This window comes from Corythoichthys intestinalis, chromosome 18 (genome assembly GCF_030265065.1).
Source record: "Corythoichthys intestinalis isolate RoL2023-P3 chromosome 18, ASM3026506v1, whole genome shotgun sequence".
In the NCBI taxonomy this organism is placed as follows: Eukaryota; Metazoa; Chordata; class Actinopteri; order Syngnathiformes; family Syngnathidae; genus Corythoichthys; species Corythoichthys intestinalis.
The window spans coordinates 43,826,849-43,848,082 of record NC_080412.1 but is presented as its reverse complement, the minus strand read 5'-3'; the positions used below and the strand labels follow the sequence as shown (position 1 = coordinate 43,848,082).

The 21,234-nt window shown below is 41.2% G+C and overlaps 1 protein-coding gene across 5 annotated transcripts in view; it reads right to left on the bottom strand.

The window, feature by feature from the left end:
• The window catches only part of gria3a (glutamate receptor, ionotropic, AMPA 3a), a 169,488-nt gene that overhangs the window by 81,322 nt on the left and 66,932 nt on the right, over nt 1–21,234 (bottom strand). For all 5 annotated transcript variants that reach the window (XR_009061388.1, XM_057821752.1, XM_057821753.1 and 2 more), the window contains exon 4: nt 5,739–5,926. Coding sequence is in view for 4 of the 5 variants with exons in the window: in XM_057821752.1 (XP_057677735.1) it covers nt 5,739–5,926 (188 nt within the window). In the remaining variant the exon portion in view is untranslated. The remainder of the gene's footprint in view (nt 1–5,738; nt 5,927–21,234) is intronic.

Genomic DNA, 21,234 nt, shown 5'->3' with positions numbered 1-21,234 from the left:
ACTGGTGCCGCCCAATTGTCCGTCAACACATCGTGTTTACCTGTTACGCCTACGTACATTCCTCCTATTGATGGCGTGTTTTTCTGCTCGTTAACATTAATAATCAAAATGGTGAAGGCGTGTGTGGCGGTCGGTTGCAATAACAGAGAAGATAGACGGAGAGACTTGAAGTTCTACCGGATTCCGAGAGACCCGGAGAGGAGAGAGCGAGATGGGCTGCTGCATTTCGACGAGAAAACTGGGTTCCAAACGATTACCACAGATTATGTAGTAGTCATTTTATATCTGGTAAGATGCATTTAATATATATTTAGAGGGTTTTGGGCTGACAACCACAATTAAGATCATTGCTAGGCTAATCGCCGACAACATACACGTATGCGTGTAGCGAGAGTGCTATCGCTAAACCATATAAACATTAAAAGCCCTAGCTTCATTGACAAATGACATGAAATACATTAGACTTGACAGTGGATGTTAGCAAGAACAAAAGATTTTGAAGTGAAAATTTCGTAACTCACCTTTCCAAGCACAAGATAGATTCCTGCCAAATTTTCGTGGACGAGGAACTGTTTCACCCAACCAGCAACGAAGTATTTATAAGCCTCCAAGCTCTTAAAGTTTTTCAAACTTTCGTGAGAATAGGCTGATTTTGTGTGGACAAGATAGTTGTAAATATCAGGGTAGCTAGCAGATGTCAGGCAAAGACGGCGAAGATAGCGGGTCGAAAAACATCGATTTAGGCATCAAATATGGATCTGGCGAATGGATAAACTGAAGCTTTTCCACATAACGCCTTTTATGCAACGCATCCAGTGAGTTTACGGCATCCGAAAGCACCGGGTCTTCCATGAAATGCATTATAAATTGCTCAATCAATTGAGACCATTGATAATACAGACACAAAATGACGGACAAGGGGTCGGAAAAATACAGCGATCACGTGATTTTGTGACATCGGTGGGTAGGGTCTATAGTCACCCAAACCTATTGTTTCCACCTGTTTCCCATTACCTTCTGTGAGTGTATATATAGTCAAGCTCCCCTTTGTTTTGTGCCAGGGTGTCATCGTCTACCGTCGTGTCACCCCAGCTCACTTCTTGCCCACAGCCATAGAAGAAAATCCGATCTTGAATCTTTTGTAAGCATTTCTTAGTTTGTTTGCTACCTTTTGTTTTTTGATAACTTTTTGCCTTCCTCAGTGAAGTGAATTTTTGTTGAAGAACCTGCCTTCTGATTGTCCCCACAGTCAAATTTGGTGGAGGTTCCCTGATGTTTTGGGGTCGCTTTGCTGCCTCTGGCACTGGACTGCTTGACCGTGTGCATGGTATTATGAAGTCTGAAGACTACCAACAAATTTTGCAGCATAATGTAGGGCCCAGTGTGAGAAAGTTGGGTCTCCCTCAGAGGTCATGGGTCTTCCAGCAGGACAATGACCCAAAACACACGTCAAAAAATACTAGAAAATGGTTTGAGAGAAAGCACTGGAGACTTCTAAAGTGGCCAGCAATGAGTCCAGACCTGAATCCCATAGAACACCTGTGGAGAGATCTGAAAATGGCACCCTTCAAATGTCAGAGACCTGGAGCAATTGGCCAAAGAAGAATGGTCAAAAATTCCAGAGCATTGTAAGAATCTCATTGATGGATACCGGAAGCGGTTGTTCGCAATTAGTTTGTCTACATTAGGCTGAGGTTGCCAATACTTTTTGTCCGGCCCATTTTTGGAGTTTTGGATAAAATGATAATGATTTCATTTTTTTCCCATTGTCTTTTGTGTTTTTTAATTGCGAGCAAAATAAATGAAGATATTACTACCAAAGCATTTGTAATTACAATCATTTTCCGGGAGAAACTGAGCATTATCTGACAGAATTGCAGGGGTGCCAATACTTTTGGCACTGTGGATGTTTTAATGATTCCAAAAGAAATCACGTGCGTAACATTTATTCCTGACGCCTGCGTGATCTCGGCCCTGTTTGCTCACTCCAGCTTTTGTGCGAGATCTTCCCTCCGGCTAGGAGGATAGGCTATTTATAGTAAGCTCATTGTTGTTGCTGTTACGGGACCGTGTGTCCTACTTACATTTGGAGCTGATATTACATTAAAGCAAGTGTTGATGTCACAGCTCGTATAAGGAATTGTTCTCCCGGGACCAAAGCGCGGGGAGCCTCTTCGGAGGGAACGCGTGCAGTTTTACAAGGCTACGCTCGAAGGCACCGCGGTGCTGACCACTTGCCACAAATGTCTGAAAGGATGATTACCGCCGTGGAGTATGTTATGATTATATCTTTGTGTATCTACAGACTGTTAAGTCACCGCTCATTGTTTTTGTTGGTGTTTACACTATTTTTATCTATTCCTCCGATATTCGTGGACGAATTACAATGACAAAAACTCCAAAAATGGGCCGAACAAAAGTGTTGGCACCCTCAGCCTAGTACTTGTTAGCATAACCTTTAGACAAAATAACTTAACAACTGCTTCCGGAATTCCATCAGTGAGTTTCTTACAACACTCTGCTGGAATTTAAGACCATTCTTTTTTGGCCAACTGAGATTTGAAGGGTGCCTTCTCCAAACTGCCATTTTCAGATCTCTCCACAGGTGTTCTATTGGATTCAGGTCTGGACTCATTGCTGGCCACTTTGGAAGTCTCCAGTGCTATCTCTCAAACCATTTTCTCGTGCTTTTTGAAGTGTGTTTTGGGGTGATTGTCCTGCTGGAAGACCCATAACCTCTGAGGGAAACCTAGCTTTCTGACACTGGGCCCTACATTATGCTGCAAAATTTGTTGGTAGTCCTCAGACTTCATAATGCAATGCACACGGTCAAGCAGTCCAATGCCAGAGGCAGTAAAGCAACCCCAAAACATCAGGGAACCTCCGCCATGTTTGACTGTGGGGATCGTGTTGTTTTCTTTGAAGGCCTCATTTTTTCCCTGTAAACTCTATGTTGATGCCTTTTCCCCAAAAAGCTCTACTTTTGTCTTATCTGACTAGATAATTTTCTTCCAAAACATTTTTAGCTTCCTCAGGTAAGTTTTTGTAAACTCCAGCCGGGCTTTTGTATGTCTCTGGGTCAGAAGTGGGGTCTTCTTTGGTATTCTACACTGTTGTACCCTCGGACTGCGGGACAGCTTGAAATTGTTTGGATGTTAGTCGAGGTTCTTTATCTACCATCCGCACAATCTTCCATTGAAATCTCTTGTCAAATATTCTTTTCCGTCCACATCTAAGGGGGTTAGCCACAGTGCCGTGAGATTGCCCATGCTTCCTCACAATTTTGCTTCTCAAGTCCTCAGACAGTTCTTTGGTCTTCTTTCTTTTCTCCATGATCAATGTGGTACACACAAGGACACAGGTTGAGTCAATGTTAATCCATTTTAACTGGCTGCAAGTGTGATTTAGTTCTTGCCACCACCTGTTATGTGCCGTTAATTACACAAGTTAGAGAAGCATCGCATGATTTATCAAAGGGTGCCAATACTTTAGTCCGACCCATTTTTGGAGTTTTGTGTAAAATGATAATTATTCCTTTTTTTTTTCAATTCTCTTTTGAGTTTTTTAACTCATTTGCTCCCAAAAACGTATAAATATGTTCTATTTTTAATTGTTTCAGTGTCCTAAAGACGTATTTATACGTCTTTTATGTTTTGTTTTTTTTCACAAAAGACATCTCTGGGTTCTGATTCAACTTAGTTTCAAAGCACAACGCTGAAAATCCATTTTAAAGCAATAAAACAGGCCACTGGAGGGCAGTAGCGCATTTGGTAAGACCCGCAACTCAATTCAACGGAATGAACGGTCAGGCCGCACGACCGGGGCGCCGGCGGAAAACAACCGAATGGAGGAACAGGAGGACGTCCAGGACGCCAAGCTCGGGAAGTCCAAGCAGGACGACCGGGAGGACGTCCGGAACGCCAGGCGACGAACAACCAAGTGCGACGACCAGGAGGACGCCCGGGATGCCAGGCGCTGGACAACTGAGCAGAACGACCGGGTCCACCAGTTCAGCGAACGATGCCGTTGAGTCCGTGCTGCTCGCCGAGCAAAGCCCGCGCCACCGTGCTCGGCCGCTCGCGTCCCCCTGACCCTCCAGTGTCCCGTGACTCAGCCAGAAACGCGCACGGCCAAACCAGTTTCCCCCCAGGAACACAACATGCCCCACACAAGTTCCCCAGTCAAACTCCGCCACGAGGCAGTGGTCACCACAAAAGAAAGACAACAAAAAAAATCCATCTTGATGAGAAATTTTAAATTGAGTTAATCACAGCTTAAAAATTAATTAATCGTAATTAATCGCAATTCAAACCATCTCTAAAATATGCCATATTTTTCTGTAAATGATTGTTGGAATGGAAAGATAAGAAACAAGACGGATGTATACATTCAACATACTGTACATAAGCACTGTATTTGTTTATTATAACAATAAATCAACAAGATGGCATTACCATTATTAACATTCTGTTACAGCGATCCATGGATAGAAAGACTTGTAGTTCTTAAAAGATAAATGTTAGTACAAGTTATAGATATTTTATATTAAAACCCTTCTTAATGTTTTCGTTTTAATAAAATTTGTAAAATTTTCAATCAAAAAATAAACTAGTAGCTCACCATTGTTGATGTCAATAATTATACAATGCTCATGGTGCATAAAATCAGTCGCACCAAATCGCCAGCAGAGGGAGACAAAAAACAAGTAACAAGTGGACATGACACTGCTGTCATTTTAATCTGTTTGAGCGGAGCATGTGCGTTAATTGCGTCAAATATTTTAACGCGATAATTTTGACAGCCCTAGTGTAAATAAATTGTTACTTTGCTATCAAAAGCTCTATTTGTCTTGTTGTTTATGTTATTTTGTAGAAGAAAAACACTATTCAGATGTTTGGGATGTCACAAAAGCAAAAAATAGCTGTGTTAAAGTCAGAGTTACGTTTGAAATGTATGGTTCTACAAAAAGCTCCATTTCTCTGTTTTTTCATCAGAAATTGGAAAATTGCTCAAACTAAGCAATATTCTAATGCTGATTTCTAAAGAATGAAAAAAGATATGAACTTTTTTCCTACTGAAAGAAGAGAGTAATCTTTCTTTTGGTGGGTTCCATGTTTATATAGTAATAGAATAGAATTTTCTTTTTTTTTTTTTTTTTAAATAAAAAAATATATTAAAAAATAAAAAATAAAATTAAAAAAAAAAATTTTTTTTTTAAAGAACAGAATTTTCTGTGGGCCTTGCAAAATCAGTCAAAATCCAGTAAAACAGCCGGGAGCGAATGGGGTTGCACCAGTGAAAATGGCTGGGAGTGAATGAGTTAACTGGGAGGGCTGGCAGCGATCATTTGTTTTTCACATTGTCCCAACTTGATATTTGGGATTTGTATGTATACTGTCGCACATATTCTCCGGCGTGCTCTCACAGTATGCAAACACTCTGCGCGACTCATGAGGGAAAACTGCAGTTCACCGAGGAAACAAATATGAGGAGGCTGTTGAATTCCCCCTCCTGCCTGAAGCATTGTTGACTTCAAACAAGTCGCAAAAAAAATAATGCAACCGCTTTTGCTAGCTGTTCTAAACGAACCCGGTGACATCCAGTCGAAACGAGTCAACTTGATTTGTACAGCCCTTGAATCCTAGCTTTGTTAATCAGACTGCACTTAAAGTAGCAGAGAATTGATTCCACATGAGAAGAAAGATAAAAAAGCCCAAGAATGAAATTTGCCTCCCTACCTGCTCTAGAATTGAGTTGATCCTGTTCACCTCACAGTCGACGAGGAAGCGTTTCTCCTGCCGGCGGTCCATCTCCTCGATGATGCGTCGATAGTCGGCGGGGTCCACGATGTTCCCCACCGAGCGCGCCGTCACCTGCCAGTTGTTCGCCACGGCCGACTCCATGATGGCCTGGAGGATGGTGAAACCTGCGGCAGGAACATACAGCAACATTTACATACAGTAGATGCAACACTTCTTGCCTATGACCAGTGTTGTTAATCTTACTTTAAAAAAGTAGTTAATTATAGCACCGTCTAAGTGTTTGCATTATTCTAACACACTTGTTATAGTAAAAAAGACATTTAACCATATCCATCCATCCATCCATTATCTTCCGCTTGTTCCGGGGTCGGGTCGTGGGGGCAGCAGCTTTAACAGGGAAGCCCAGACTTCCCTCTCCCCAGCCACTTCAACCAGCTCCTCCGGCGGGATCCCAAGGCGTTCCCAGGCCAGCCGAGAGACATAGTCTCTCCAGCGTGTCCTGGGTCGTCCCCGGGGCCTCCCGCCGGTGGGACATGCCCGGAACACCTCTCCAGGGAGGCGTCCGGGAGGCATCCGAACCAGATGCCCGAGCCACCTCAGCTGGCTCCTCTCTACGCGGAGGAGTAGCGGCTCGACGCCGAGTCCCTCCCGGATGACCGAGCTTCTCACCCTATCTCTAAGGGAGAGCCCGGACACCCTGCGGAGGAAACTCATTTTGGCCGCTTGTATCCAGGATCTTGTTCTTTCGGTCACGACCCAAAGCTCGTGACCATAGGTGAGGGTAGGAACGTAGATCGACTGGTAAATCGAGAGCTTTGCCTTTCGGCTCAGCTCCTTCTTCACCACTACGGACCGGTGCAGAGTCCGCATTACTGCAGACGCCGCATCGATCTCCCGCTCCCTCCTACCGTCACTCGTGAACAAGACCCCAAGATACTTGAACTCCTGCACTTGGGGCAGGATCTCATCCCCGACCCGGAGAGGGCACTCCACCCTTTTCCGACTGAGGACCATGGTCTCGGATTTGGAGGTGCTGATCTTCATCCCAACCGCTTCACACTCAGCTGCGAACCGCTCCAGTGAGAGTTGGAGGTCACGGCTTGATGAAGCCAACAGCACTAAATCATCTGCAAAAAGCAGAGATTCAATGCTGAGGTCACCAAACCGGACCCCCTCAACGCTTCGGCTGCGCCTAGAAATTCTGTCCATAAAAATTATGAACAAAATCGGTGACAAAGGGCAGCCTTGGCGGAGTCCAACCCTCACTGGGAACGAATTCGACTTACTGCCGGCAATGCGGACCAGACTCTGACACCGGTCGTACAGGGACCGAACAGCCCTTACCAAGGGGCTCGGTACCCCGTTGCCCGGAGCACCCTCCACAGGATTCCCCTAGGCACACGGTCGAACGCCTTCTCCAAATCCACAAAACACATGTAGACTGGTTGGGCGAACTCCCATGCACCCTCGAGGACCCTGCTGAGGGTGTAGAGCTGGTCCACTGTTCCACGGCCGGGACGAAAACCACACTGCTCCTCCTGAATCCGAGATTCGACTTCCCGACGGACCCTCCTCAATGATCCTAGGAGCTATGTTGTCTGGGGCTTCAAGCCCCTGGTAGGGTCACCCATGGCAAACAGGTCCTAGGTGAGAGGCCAGACAAAGTATGGCTCAAAAAGACCCCTTATGATGAGCAACATTAATGAACCCCAGTTTCCCTTGCCCGGACGCGGGTTATCGGGGCCTCCCTCTGGAGCCAGGCCTGGAGGTGGGGCTCGAAGGCAAGCGTCTGGTGGCCGGGCCTGTCCCCATGGGGCCCGGCCGGGCTCAGCCCGAAAAGGCAACGTGGGTTCCCCTTCCCATGGGCTCACCACCTTTGGGAGGGGCCAAAGGGGTCGGGTGCGTAGGGAATTGGGCGGCAGCCAAAGGCGGGGGCCTTTGCGGTCCGCCCCCACAGCTGCTGAAGCTAACATTTAACCATAGTTTAATAATATAAGTTATAATACACAGACACACTCCTCACAAAGCAGAAGGCCAGCGCTGAGTCATCAGTACATTCCATATCAGCCCTCGCCTGATAAGCAAAGGAAAAGACGCCGTCGTCATCTCTTCGGTAGGGCCAAGACACCCCGGCCTACCAAAGAAACACCCGAGAACAAGAAGAACTAAGTTTGATAGCTCGCGTCTCTCAGACACCAAGGCAGGCCCAACCTCCCACCTCAGTTGCCTCATTAACCATGACCCAGCAACGGTGACACACGAACTAAACAGCCCAAACTGCGATAGAAGATTATCCTAAACACATCCTTCTTCTGCCCACTGCCCACCCCGTGAGAGCCTTCAAAAGACTGAATGTTTAACTAATCTTTGTCATTTTTCTCAGGAACCTTTTGTTGACGTATGGTAGGGTGACCTTGCCTCCCCTTCCAGTCTATTTTCTGTTTGCCTTGCTGTTTGATCACTGTCGACCTGAATAAAGTATCAACTTGTGCTCCGAAGCCTTTTTCAAGTTTTCAAAATAGAGTCAGTACAAGGGCTTAAGACTAGTGCTGTTAATCTTACTTTAAAAAAGTAATTAATTACAGTTACAAATTACTTCTCCCAAAAAAATAATTGCGTTAGCAACTCAGTTACATGAATGTAAGAGTAATTAGTTACTTGGCAAAGTAACTGGTGATAATTTTCATGTTTTTTTTTTCCCCACCCCCCCCAAAAAAAACAACAACAAAAAACTTAGGTCACACGATGTGATGTGTAAAAGGTTTTTGGGACAATTGGCCCTAGCGCAATTATTTACCCTAATTTACCCTGAATCAACCGTTAAAAGTTGTTAAAATTGCTCCCATTACTGCATTAGTTCCCTTCTGTCTACTTTTGATATGTGGAAGTTTTAAAACTGTTTCATCATTTAAAGATAGATTCAAGTCAAGATTTTGCCGATTTAGGAGTATTTTAGATAAAAAGTTACTTAGGTTCGTAGGAAGGTTCTCTACAACAGAGCCTTCCTAAGAAGTCTACTGCTTTAAGATGGCGGCTGTTTACTAACGCATCTAGTTCCTATACTGTACATGTTGCGAACGCCCCCGTGTCTGTCATTTCGCATCTAGTTCTATATATATGTGATATCTATCATGTCTACCATATCTACCATATCATGTGGGCGTAGTTTGTAGGATATCGGCTACAGTCAGGTATTATTGGAGCCACCTAGCATCGCGTTTGCTCGGCGTCACAACTTTTTTGCCTCCTCCCTACTCCTGCTCTGCTCTGTCGTCTCGGTGAGTCCATCTCCCTCACACTTTTATCGCGTCATTCAACCAATATAGCAACCCATAGTAACGCGCACCTTTCCATCCTCAGTAACAGTAACGGCATTGCCAAGATGAGAAAAGTAATGAATTAGATTACTCACTACTGAAAAAAATAACGCCGTTAATAACGCCGTTATTAACAACACTGCCTATGACAATGATATACACTACGGCAAGACCGGTCCTCAAGAGCCCCTGTCCAGCTTGTTTTCCATGTTTTCCCACCTCCAACACACCTGAATCAAATAACCAGTGTAAGAATCTCACCTTTTAGCCGGACGGAATCAGCGCAATTCCAACAACCCGGGCCGGTAGAACTCCGACAACCCGGCCAAAAGGCCAAACTCGGCGCGTTCACTTTACTTTCAACCCATTGTACTGATTCCATTCCATTTTAAAAGCTGGAAAAAGGCTTCGAAACACAAGTATTCAATTTATTCTAAGTCGGCAGCAATCATACAGCAAGGCAAAACAGCAAAGAGACCCAGGTGAAGAGGAAAACTGGATCCAGGGTCACAAACAACGAGTACACAAGAATGTACCTGAGAAAAATGACAACCATTACCGTATTGGCCCAAAAATAAGACTGCCCTGATTATAAAACGACCCCTTCTTTTTCAAGTCTCAAGTTTGAAAAAAAGACTTTTTGAACACCAAATTAATTTTTATTTAGAAAATAATTACAGTACCTCTGAAACAAATGATTATCACAATATATTTGAGAGAAAAAGCATGTTATTTTGCCTCATTCAAATCTTAATATCTGAACATTTAAATATGTAAACTAAAGTGCAATCACATTTGTAAATTAATGGCTTCTGGTTTTTGAAATTTAAATAAACCAATCCATTGTGATAAAACAACAAAATTGCAATAGCTGCATTAACCATCAAAGTGAAGTCTAACTGTAATTGTAGTCTTGAAACAAATCTGAATAAGGAAAAACATTGCAATAAAATAATGCAAACTGGTTAAACTTGAGAGTAGCTGAGATCTGTCATGACAGAACATCTAGCGTCGCGAATGGGTATAATGTCTAGACCGCGAATATAATACGACCCCCACTTTTTCAGTCTTATTTCAATGCAAAAAACACAGTCTAATATTCGGGCCAATACGGTAGTTAAACAGTCTTTTTGAAGGCTCTCACGGGGCGGGCTGTGGGCAGGAAGAAGTGCGTGTTTGGGTGTTGTTTAGAGTAATCTTCTATTGCAGGTTGGGCTGTATAATTCATGCCTAACAGTTGCTGTGTCACCGCTTCTGAGGCAACCAGAGTGGGAGGTTTCGCCCGCCTAGGCGTCAAAGGGGCGCTTGGAATCTTTGTGTTATCGGTTGGATATCGGGCGTTATCCTTGTGGCAAGACGGGATGTCCCGCTATTTGTTCTGGACTATCCTGAATAGCTGATTGTGGGATTTAGTGTTGCTGACGTGGGCTTGTAGATATCTTGCCTATCACCTGCTTGTCAGTGTCAATTCTCGCTCACTCAGCTGCATGACACGCTTCCGTGGTCAGAAGGCGTCCTGTATCTCTTATGCCCTTATCTACCCGTTGTCTTGGCCAGTGTTGTTAATCTTACTTTAAAAAAGTAATTAATTACAGTTACAAATTACTTCTCCCAAAAAGTAATTGCGTTAGTAACTCAGTTACCTGAATGTAAGAGTAATTAGTTACTTGGCAAAGTAACTGGTGATAATTTTCTTTTCTGGTGATAATTTTTTTTCTTCTCAAAATAAATAAATAACAGGTCACACAATGTGAAGTTTAAAGAGTTTTTGGGACAATTGGCCCTAGCCCAATTCTTTACTCTAAACTTAACTGGACGCAGGGGTATTGCGGATATTGCAATAACTAGATAGTAACCTTTGCTACGTGTGGAAGTAATTTAATGTTGTGAATCCACACTTAAAGTTCTTAAAAATGCTCTCTTCTCTCTACTTTCGACATGTGTAAGTTTTAAAACTGTTTCATCATTTAAAGATAGATTTACTGTATGTCAAAATTTTGCCGATTTAGGAGCATTTTCAATAAAAAGTTACTTAGGTTCGCAAGGAAGGTTCTCTACAATAGAGCCATCCTGAGAAGTCTACTGCTTAAAGATGACGGCTGTTTACTAACGCATCTAGTTTTTTATACATGTTGCTAATGCCGCCGTGTCTGTCATTTGCATATTAGTTCTATAGATACATGATATCTACAGTCGCACCATGTGGGCGTAGTTTGTAGGCTATCGGCTACAGTCAGGTATTATTGGAGCTACCTAGCATCGCGTTTGCAATGGCGTCACAACTCCCTTGGCTCCTCCCCACTCCTGCTCTGCTCTCTCTCGCCTCCGTGAGTCCATCTCTCTCAGACTTTTCTCGCGTCATTCAACCAACATCGTCACACATAGTAACGCACGCCTTTCCCGCCTCAGTAACAGTAACAGCGTTGCCAAGATGAGAAAAGTAATTAATTAGATTACTCACTACTGAAAAAAATAACGCCGTTAGTAACGCCGTTATATTCTAACGCTGTTATTTAGAGCTGAAACGAATACTCGAGCAACTCGAGTAACTCGAGTTTAAAAACTGATCCGAGTAATTTTATTCACCTCGAGTAATCGTTTATTTTGACAGCTCTAAGCATCACGTTTTGCTCGGACTACTTTTAATGCGGGACAACGCGCTGATGTCCCATGCAGCCCACTGCCGCTACAAACGACGCCGACATTGCTAAATACTAGCCCGCACGATGGTAGCAGGTAGCGTCTGATGAGTCTCATAGAGATCACATGTATGTTGAACTAGATGCGAAATGACAGACTCGGCCGCTTCCGGGCAGCGTTAGTAAACAGCCACCATCTTAAAGCAGTAGAGCGCTAAGCGCTAATAAAGAGCGCTAAGCGCTAATAAATAAGATTAACTTTACTGTCTCTAGTTCACGTAACGTTAGCCCTGCGGAGGGCTAGGTTTCTATATTATGACCACTGTCGATGCGTGGCTAACGTGTCTTACATACAGGCTTTAACATAAGATAGCGATGTGGAGTGATGAGGGTGTAAAATAAAAACTCAATAATGCTAACTATCAATTTTAGCTCAGTAGTCATTGCTGGATAAAACACCAAGTAGCACTGGTCCTTAATGTGCTCCAATACAGCCTGTATCATACATTTATTTTGATTGTAAACTGCAAAAACTCAAAATCCTATCAGGACTTACAGTTTAGACTAACTCAAAACTTAACTAGAACTTAAAAATGGCTTGTTACAAATAGAAATTCAATTGAAACACATGGGGAAAAATCCTAACTTTTAAGTGATGTGTGTTATCAAGCGTAACGGCATTTTTAGGTATATATACTGTATATATACTGTATATATATATATTTTTTTAATAAGATCTAAAGGTTTTTGAGTGAAAGCAGTGAATTTGTCTTTTTTTTTTATTCTAGTTACATCTGAGATGCAATTGTTGGCTGTTTTCAACAATATACATCGAAAATAAAGACATTGATTGACTGAAAATGGTTCAACATTAGATGAAATGTCTTTGTTTTCTCATGTATATTTATAATTGCTCTTCACCGAAAAATATACTTGTTTTATCCGATTACTCGATTAATCGATAGAATTTTCAGTCGATTACTCGATTACTAAAATATTCGATAGCTGCAGCCCTACTGTTATTAACAACACTGTTCTTGGCACTGCAACTAGCTTCTGGTGCATGCCTGATACAACACATATGCCTTTCTGGTCTTTCTTACCCCAAAAAACCCCACCAGTGTAAACAACATTTCTGTTTCCAGCAGCTGTGCAAAGGAAGAAAAGTAATAAGGTAATGAATCCAGTTGTGGCTAAACAATAGCATATGATTGTTAGCACCCATGTGGCTCAGTGTGGCTAACCACCCCACCCGCATGTGGGGGGATTACGTCAGCGAGCGAAAGCCGGGCCTATGTTTATTCTGTATATCCCGGTAGCCGCCCATTCTTTTTCCTCCACAGACAAAACTTTTTTTCTTTGTTGCTCTGCCATCTTTGGAGAATTCACGCTAAAGCCTTAGCATCGACTTCCGTCTTTATAATGGATGGGGAAAGGGGGAAGTGACGTATGCCATAAAGCAGTCATCACAATTGTATTTTTTTTGTGTGTGTGTGTGTGTGTGTGTGGCAGGGTTCCTGCCACCCTCCTCCAAGTTAATAAGTGCCGGTGAAAGTGATACAGACCCCCTCTCAAGTTATCAAAGAGGTGTCAGCTGTCAGTCGACATATAACAAGTGTTATGAAAATAGTTTATAAAGGTTGAAAAGTTACCTAGTGTTGTATTAAATTCACTGAGGTGCTTAAAAAAGCATGGTCAGCAGTCATATTAGGTCACGGAGCAGCTGGTGAAATATTCACCCTGTGCGTGTCTGGGTTCTTAAGATTCTATACTCTTTGTTAAGGTTAAATCAGGAAAGTGATTTCTGGGCTGGAAAGTTAAAGCGAAATCTACTAAATCAATGGCTTACCGCAAGCAACACGTCACTTCCACTCATTAATATTCATGACATTAGCTACTGTTGCTAAGTAGGGACAAGCCACCGTTTGTCCCCAATAGGAAATGAATGGAAATCGTGTACGAAGATGTTTACAGAGATAAACCTACCAATTCTCTCCGAAAATGATGTGCCTGGTGCCAAATTGACTGGCAAAGATGTGGAAGAACATAAAAATGTTCAGTTAAAGAGATGGCTTGAGTGTCGAAGGCTGAAAAAGACGGAAAAAAAACGAGCCGACCTAAGCATAGCTTTAGCTTTTTTATCGACGCGACTGACAATGACATTCTCCTGTTTAAACAAGCTATCCTTTACCATCAGTCCTGTCTTTCTTATATATCCTCTGGTTGTCCTACGTCTCTTACCGTTCTTGGGGGTAATTTAGTTAGCTTTGTGTAGCGATCGCAAATGGTACTCAGTGACAGCCGACGAACACTTTTAATTTTTTCATTGATAACACATCTTAATTCTATAATTTATTTACACTTCCCCTTACTAAAGTTTTTTTTTTTTAACATATATATATAGCAGAAACGGTAACAGTGGCAGTCAGATAGCATTGTAATTCTTTTCAGGTCATTCATTGTCAGACAGAAGCAGTACGGCACAACGTTACGCTAAAAAAATAAGTTAAAAATATAAAAATAGCTTACCGCTTTGTCCTCTGAAAGACCATGCCAACCCAACATAATGTTTACTGCATATGAAATGTGAATGGATTGACCGAGCTGGTGTTAAAGTCCGCGCAAGTTGATTCGGTCTTCACATTTTTTCCTCCCGAGTTTTTGGTTTCCGGAAACGTATGAAGAAAACATCCTTCATGTGTCGTAATGTCGAGGGTCGTTTCTACAAGTTCCAAAAAAAGCAATGCGTGATCGGCATGTTCGTTTTTGAAAGATTACCGGCGAAAAGTAGCACAAATTACGTTAATGTAATATAATTATAATGTCCCACTTCGGCTTTACTTCCGCTTTACGATGCAACGTCACGGTCTAAAACTACCTTGCGTGCGGTACGCCATTGCTGTTGGACTTTGCGGCAGTGAATGGCATTCAGCATGGAACAACCATGAATAAAGGTGTGAATTCATTTGTTATCAACACAATTGTTTTCTTCAAAAATCCAGAGATAGGGAAGACACCACTTTCGGTTATTTATCAATGCACAGCATCATTTTTCAATCGTTACAGACAATGACTGACTGACTGCTAGCAAGTAGGTCACTGCCACATGCCTGAGGCCATTGAGCTTTTTCTTTTTAAAAGTGGTACACATCAATTTTGTCAATGTGCTTGGGGAAAAAAAGGGCTCTACAATTAGATTTTGCCGCTTCTAGGACACCTCTAACACGCAGCCGCACTGCAACTGGTGTACATTGGCTGATTGACTTAAACGGCCGCGTTTCACTGCATTGTCGCGGCAGCCACGTTGTCGTCCCGTAGACGTGTCTGGTGTACTACAGGGTAAACTGCTGACAACACAAAAGTGAGTTTTGGGTGACGACTGACTTCAGTACTCCAAACAATAGGTGGCGATAATGCTCCAATAAATATATTTATAGTGATTGAATTGTGCATACATACATCCTAAGAATATAGGTAGTCCTCAGGTTACGAATGAGTTCCATTCCAACGCTGGCTGCGTAACCCCAATTCCGCTTAAATTGGAATAAGCCCGTTAAGTACCGGTACAAAATAACCATCCAAACAGTCCAAAAGCAGTATAGTTTGTTTAATGATGGATACACTGCCTTCTGGTGGCAGCATTGGGTCTGGCTAGACTATCACCTTTCAGACTCGTCTGACACGGATAAAGGATAGCTGCGCTCTGGGCTGGCCTACATAGGGCTGTAAGTTGTTTCAGCTAATATGTGTTTTTGTATGCCTTAGTAATTAAGTTTAGAGCTACAGTTTTTGGTGTTATGTATGAGTGATTTGCTATTAGAATTGTAAATATGTTAGCATTTAACCTAGCGGAATTTTGTTAGGCAAATTAGGCTAATTTAATCTACTAAATTTACATACTGATCAGACTAGATGGACGTTTGAACACCAATTGTTTTGTGTTAAGTGTTTTATTGTTAAAATGCGCGTTATGCGCGTAAGTGTATACGTGTGTTACAACTTTACAAATTGTCAAAAGTGAAGGAAGTCAAAAGCAGTGTTGTTAATAACGGCGTCAGAATATAACTGCGTTACTAACGGCGTTATTTTCTTCAGTAGTGAGTAATCTTAAAAAAGTCACCTTTTTAAAAAAGCTTATTCTAGCTAATTTTATTTGACTGTCTTATTTTTATCTGATTGGTATCTGATTTTATCTGTGCTTCTGTTTTTGCTTTTACTCTTTTATTCTTAGTCTTTTTATTTTATTTTTTTGTTAACCCTTAGATGCATAAGTGGGTCAAAAATGACCTGGTGAGGTTGTTTTCTTGAAATATCTTCGGAATGAAAGATTGTTATCAATTCATATTCCAGGTATTCCTAAAAAAATATGTTTTTGATATAATGCCATTCAAATTTTTGATGAACTTTTTATACATTTGAAGAAATTGTCATTTTGTATTGCTACCCTAAGCTTGCACAAGTGGGTCAAAAATGAGCCACATGCATTTTCTATGGAATCCAATGGGAATCTTTCATTCTTATCAACTTTGGCTGTCAGGAATAAATTTACCGTGGACCACACAGACTAGGTATGTAAAAAGTGACATCCCTTAAGAAGATTATTTTACACAGCAAGAGCTGATACGCGTACTGTAAGTGATATGTCCAGATAGTGTTTTGTGTGTGTGTCTTTCATGACTCTTTATTATTATTTATCAACAAATTAACCTACTTCATAACTAGCTAGCTAACTAAGGCTAGGTTATAACCGCAGGTCCTAATGCACAATTCTGTTTTTTTTGTGGTACCCGTTCAGACTGCCTTTGTCCATTGAGCCTGTTCAAGTGTCACACATGTCACACACACTCTAATTCGCAGTCCGAGATGCGCTGAGCAAACTGGCTCGCATGCGCATTGGAGCAGAGAGAAAAACAAGCATTGTCAGTCTTATCCTTAACCCATTTTATTTTTTAATGACTGTTGTCAAGCCCGCACCTTCCTCAAAAGCTGCCTTCAAGCTAGGCGCTAACGCTAATGCACAGCTGCACCGCTACCGTAGCACCCGGTCTCTCTCGCTCTTTGCTGATGTTAATTGCTGCATGAATTCCAATTTGGGGGACTTGACAGTTCGGACTGCAGCCACATTCTGGAAAAATGTGGCCCGGATGGGATTTTAACCACATACGAAAGTGACCTTGATCGAATTTGAAATGGTCCACTTTCATGCGTCTTTTCCCGTACAGTCGAGTCGGAAAAACACGAAACAATCTGATTCGAACCTAGCCTAGGTTAGCTAACATTACTGTATATATATATAGTGTCTATTGAAAACACTACTCTTATGTTTCCTTATCCAAAATGTCATAGCTGCTAGATTTACAGCTGAAATGGTCCTACAGATGTTGGATGATGGAGAGGCAGTGACGGGGTTGGACTCAAGTGTCCAACATTTCTAATGATGAGGACCTAGACTATTGTTCAGGTGGCAATGGCAGCTGAACAGGATCAATATGACTCATAAGATTCCACTTATGTGTCCTCTGAAGAAGAAAGTGTTCAAATAATGGCCAACAGAATGAGTTGATAGGGCTCTTACTAGAGACAGTTACCTCCCACCCAGGGCAGAACACAGAACCACAAGTTCTTCAGAAATCGGTCAGTGCCTCCACAAGGGCTTAGCACCGCTGTCTCACCAAAAAGATGCATGGGAGCTCTTCATCATTGATGATAAAATACAAGGAAGGATGAAGTCTATTGCTGTTATGTTTTTCTTTTTTTTCCCAAAAAAAGTGTTAATTGAATCATAAAGATATTTCAAGCATGGCATTATTCTTGTGTGGCCCTAAATACCATACTAAAATAATATACAAGTGATTATTCTTCACCAAAATGGCATAAAAACACATTGGTTCTAATATGGGTAATTTTTTACCCACTTATGGAAGAGTGCAGAGTCCAGTAACTTGTGCATCTAAGGGTTAATGTGCACTTTGAGATTTGTTTTTCAAATGTAAAGTGCGTTATAAATAAAATGTATTATTATTATTACCTAATTAATTACTTTTCTCTTCTTGGCAACGCCGTTACCGTTACTGAGGCCGAAAAGGCGTGCGTTACTATGCGTTACGATGTTGTTTGACTGGATAGGAATCTAACAAATCAAGCATGTATTTTGGTCCAAGGCCATTAACAGTTTTGTAGACGAGTAGTAGTATTTTATAGTCTATCATTTGACTCACTGGAAGCCAGTGTAACGATTTCAAAACCGGTGTAATGTGGTCCAGTTTCCTTGTATTTGTGAGGACTCTGGCTGCAGCATTCTGTACTAGCTGCAGCTTCCTGACTGATTTTTTTATCAAGACCAGCAATTATTCCGTTGCAATAGTCCAATCTGCTGAAAATGAATGCATGCATAAGTTTTTCCATGTCTTGTGTTTACGTGACTACAAAAAAAAAAAAAAAAAAAAAAAAAAAGCTGGAGACAAAATGGCGGACGAGACACCTGCGTTGTAAAGTCGAAATCGCACAAGTCGATACGTCATAACTGTATGCAGTACCAGCCAAATTGCATTCCGAACCATCCATAATAATGAATTTTAGGTAGGGTCCTCACCAAGAGGAACAAGAAAGAAGCAAGTGAGATCTTGAGCCCTCCCTTGTGTGGTTTAAAAATTGCGGCAGTGTCACATAGTATTTACCGTATTTTTCTGACTATAAGTCGCAGTTTTTTTTTTTTCATAGTTTGGCTGGGGGTACGATTTATACTCTGGACTTATGTGTGAAAATATTAACACATTATTATATCATTTCACATGCTATTTTGGTGTTTTGGCGTGACATTGATGGTTTGGTAAAATTGTTAGCATGTTCTTTATGCTATAGTTATCTGAATAACTTTTAATAGCTATGTTACGTTAACATATCGGCCACATTCGCATTTCGGTGTTCATGCATCATGTAACAGTATCATACTGTAGACTTATTTAGTGCTGCAACGATTAATCGATTAACTCGAGTATTCGATCAGAAAAAAAAGATTCGAAATAAATTTTGCTGCTTCGAGTATTCGTTTAATTATTGTGGCGTTGTCATGGTTTATTTTGAAAGTGTTTGCAATCAGTTTTATTGATTTGAGTGGTTACACTGCCCTCTAGTCTGCCTCATTTCACATGGATGAATCCAGCTGCTCCATGTTAAGACCAGTTTTTTTTTACATGTTTAAGTTTTTTGTGGGAGTATGTGTCTGAACCATTTAAGAGCATTGTAAAAAAAAAAAAAAAAAAAAAGTTAACGTTTTATAGTATTTAAGCTAGCAAAGTTTTGCTATGTAAGTTAGCCAATTGTTCTTTTGTTGTACATAGATCCTTATTTAAACAGTTTTTAAATTTTTTTTTATACCGTTTAAGCTCAGCTCAGGTATTCTAATTTTTCATGTTACTTATCCGATTACTCGATTATTCGACAAACTAGTTCATCGAGTAATCGACTACTAAGTTAATCGATAGCCGCAGCCCTAGACTTATTCAGCATGTTGTTCTCTATTGTATTTTTATTTTAAACTGCCTTTCAAGATGACGTATTTGTTCTATGTGTTGGATTTTATCAAGTAAATTTCCCCCAAAAATGCCACTTATACTCCGGTGCGACTTATATATGTTTTTTTCCCCTTCGTTGGGCATTTTATCACTGGTTCGACTTATACTCAGGTGAGACTTAGAGTCCAAAAAATACGGTATTGGTCCTAGAAAGAAGAGATATGCCTGTGAGTATTGACTAAGATATTATGTTTTATATGATCTCAATACACTGCAGATTTGGGGGAAGATGGCTAATGTGTATTGATCCCAAAAATACAAGGGCGTAGTTATTATTATTAAGAATCGAGACTGTTTTACGTCCATATCTATAAAGAATTTGGGGATTTTAGCATTAATTCACAAGAATTTTCACCGGAAAAGCGCTATTTACATCAGGTGGCTGCTACCTACAATCACGAACAGAGCAGCATTGTACTTCGACATATGTATGTAAAATACACGCTAACTGCACGCATTTTTTTTGCTTTTAACCAAGAATCGAGACTGTTTTACGTCCATACCTATAAAGAATTCATGGATTTAAGCATTTATTCACAAGAATTTTCACCGGAAAAGCTCTGTTTACATCAGGCAGCCGCTAGCTACATTCACGAACAGACTAGCATTGTACTTTGACATATTTACATAAAATAAATGCTAACTGCACGTTTTTTTATTTTTTATTTTTTTTGCTTTTAACCAAGAATTGAGACTGTTTGACTTCCATATGTATAAAGAATTCGGGGATTTAAGCATTTATTCACAAGAATTTTCACCGGAAAAGCTTTGTTTTACATTAGGCGGCCACTAGCTAGATTCTCACCAACAGAATAGCAATGTACTTCGACATATTTACATAAAATAAATGCTAACTGCACGATTTTTTTGTTGTTGTTGTAGCTTTTAACCAAGAATCAAGACTGTTTACGTCCATTTCTATAAAGAATTCGGGGATGTAAGCATTTATTCACAAGAATTTTCAATGAAAAAAGCTCTGATTCCTTCAATTCCTGTGAACTCTTCGTTGGGCATTTTATCACTGGTGCGACGTATACTCAGGTGTGACTTATAGTCCAAAAAATACAGTATTCGTCCTAGAAAGAAGAGATATGCCTGTGAGTATTGACAAAGATATTATGTTTTATATGATCTCTATACACTGCAGATTTGGGGGAAGATGGCTAATGTGTATTGATCCCAAAAATACAAGCGTAGCATAGTTAAAGCAAGCAGCGATTTGCTTGTGGCCCTCCCTGATGGATGTGCCAGCTGATCCATTCCCAATAAGCCATCAGAGCACAGGGACTCAGGTGACATGATGCCCGCTGACCTTCAGAGTCATGCATTAAGCAAACAGTCAGCCATGGCCTTTAAAGACTCATTCAAGCAGATCGAACCTTAAAACACAGTTAATGTAAATAGTCGTGGTCACAGACAAGTGAAAACTCCTCCTACTGTTCAACAGAACAGCATAAGCCCAGATATGCATGACATTTGGATTTGTAAATGGTTCTCATAAGAGTTTTAAGTGTGCTGAGTTTTTTACCACCTGACACTAAACTACAGTACACTAAGCAGGATATTAAACGTTTGTCTATTCAAATCCCAATCAAATACTTTAATACAAAACAAGTGGGAACTGAAAATGTCAAAGGCAAACAGCCAAAGTCCTTTGGTGAGTTGCGCTGATGTATCAAGTCAGTGAACAAGTGACAAAGTCTTTTGGTCCTTCTGGTCCTTTGGTTGACTTTGTAAACAGATGGCACCTTTTGCAAACGCCATCAGGCAGAATGACTATCAAGGACATTTTACCATCTCAATTATTTGGTCCTGGTGTGAAGACTTTTTATATCCACTGTAGACAATACATTATCATTGATTCTAGCTTTGCATGTCATGCAGAAGGTACCATCTATATTCCTTTCTCATACCTGTCAACCCGAGGCCATTGGCAATCTTA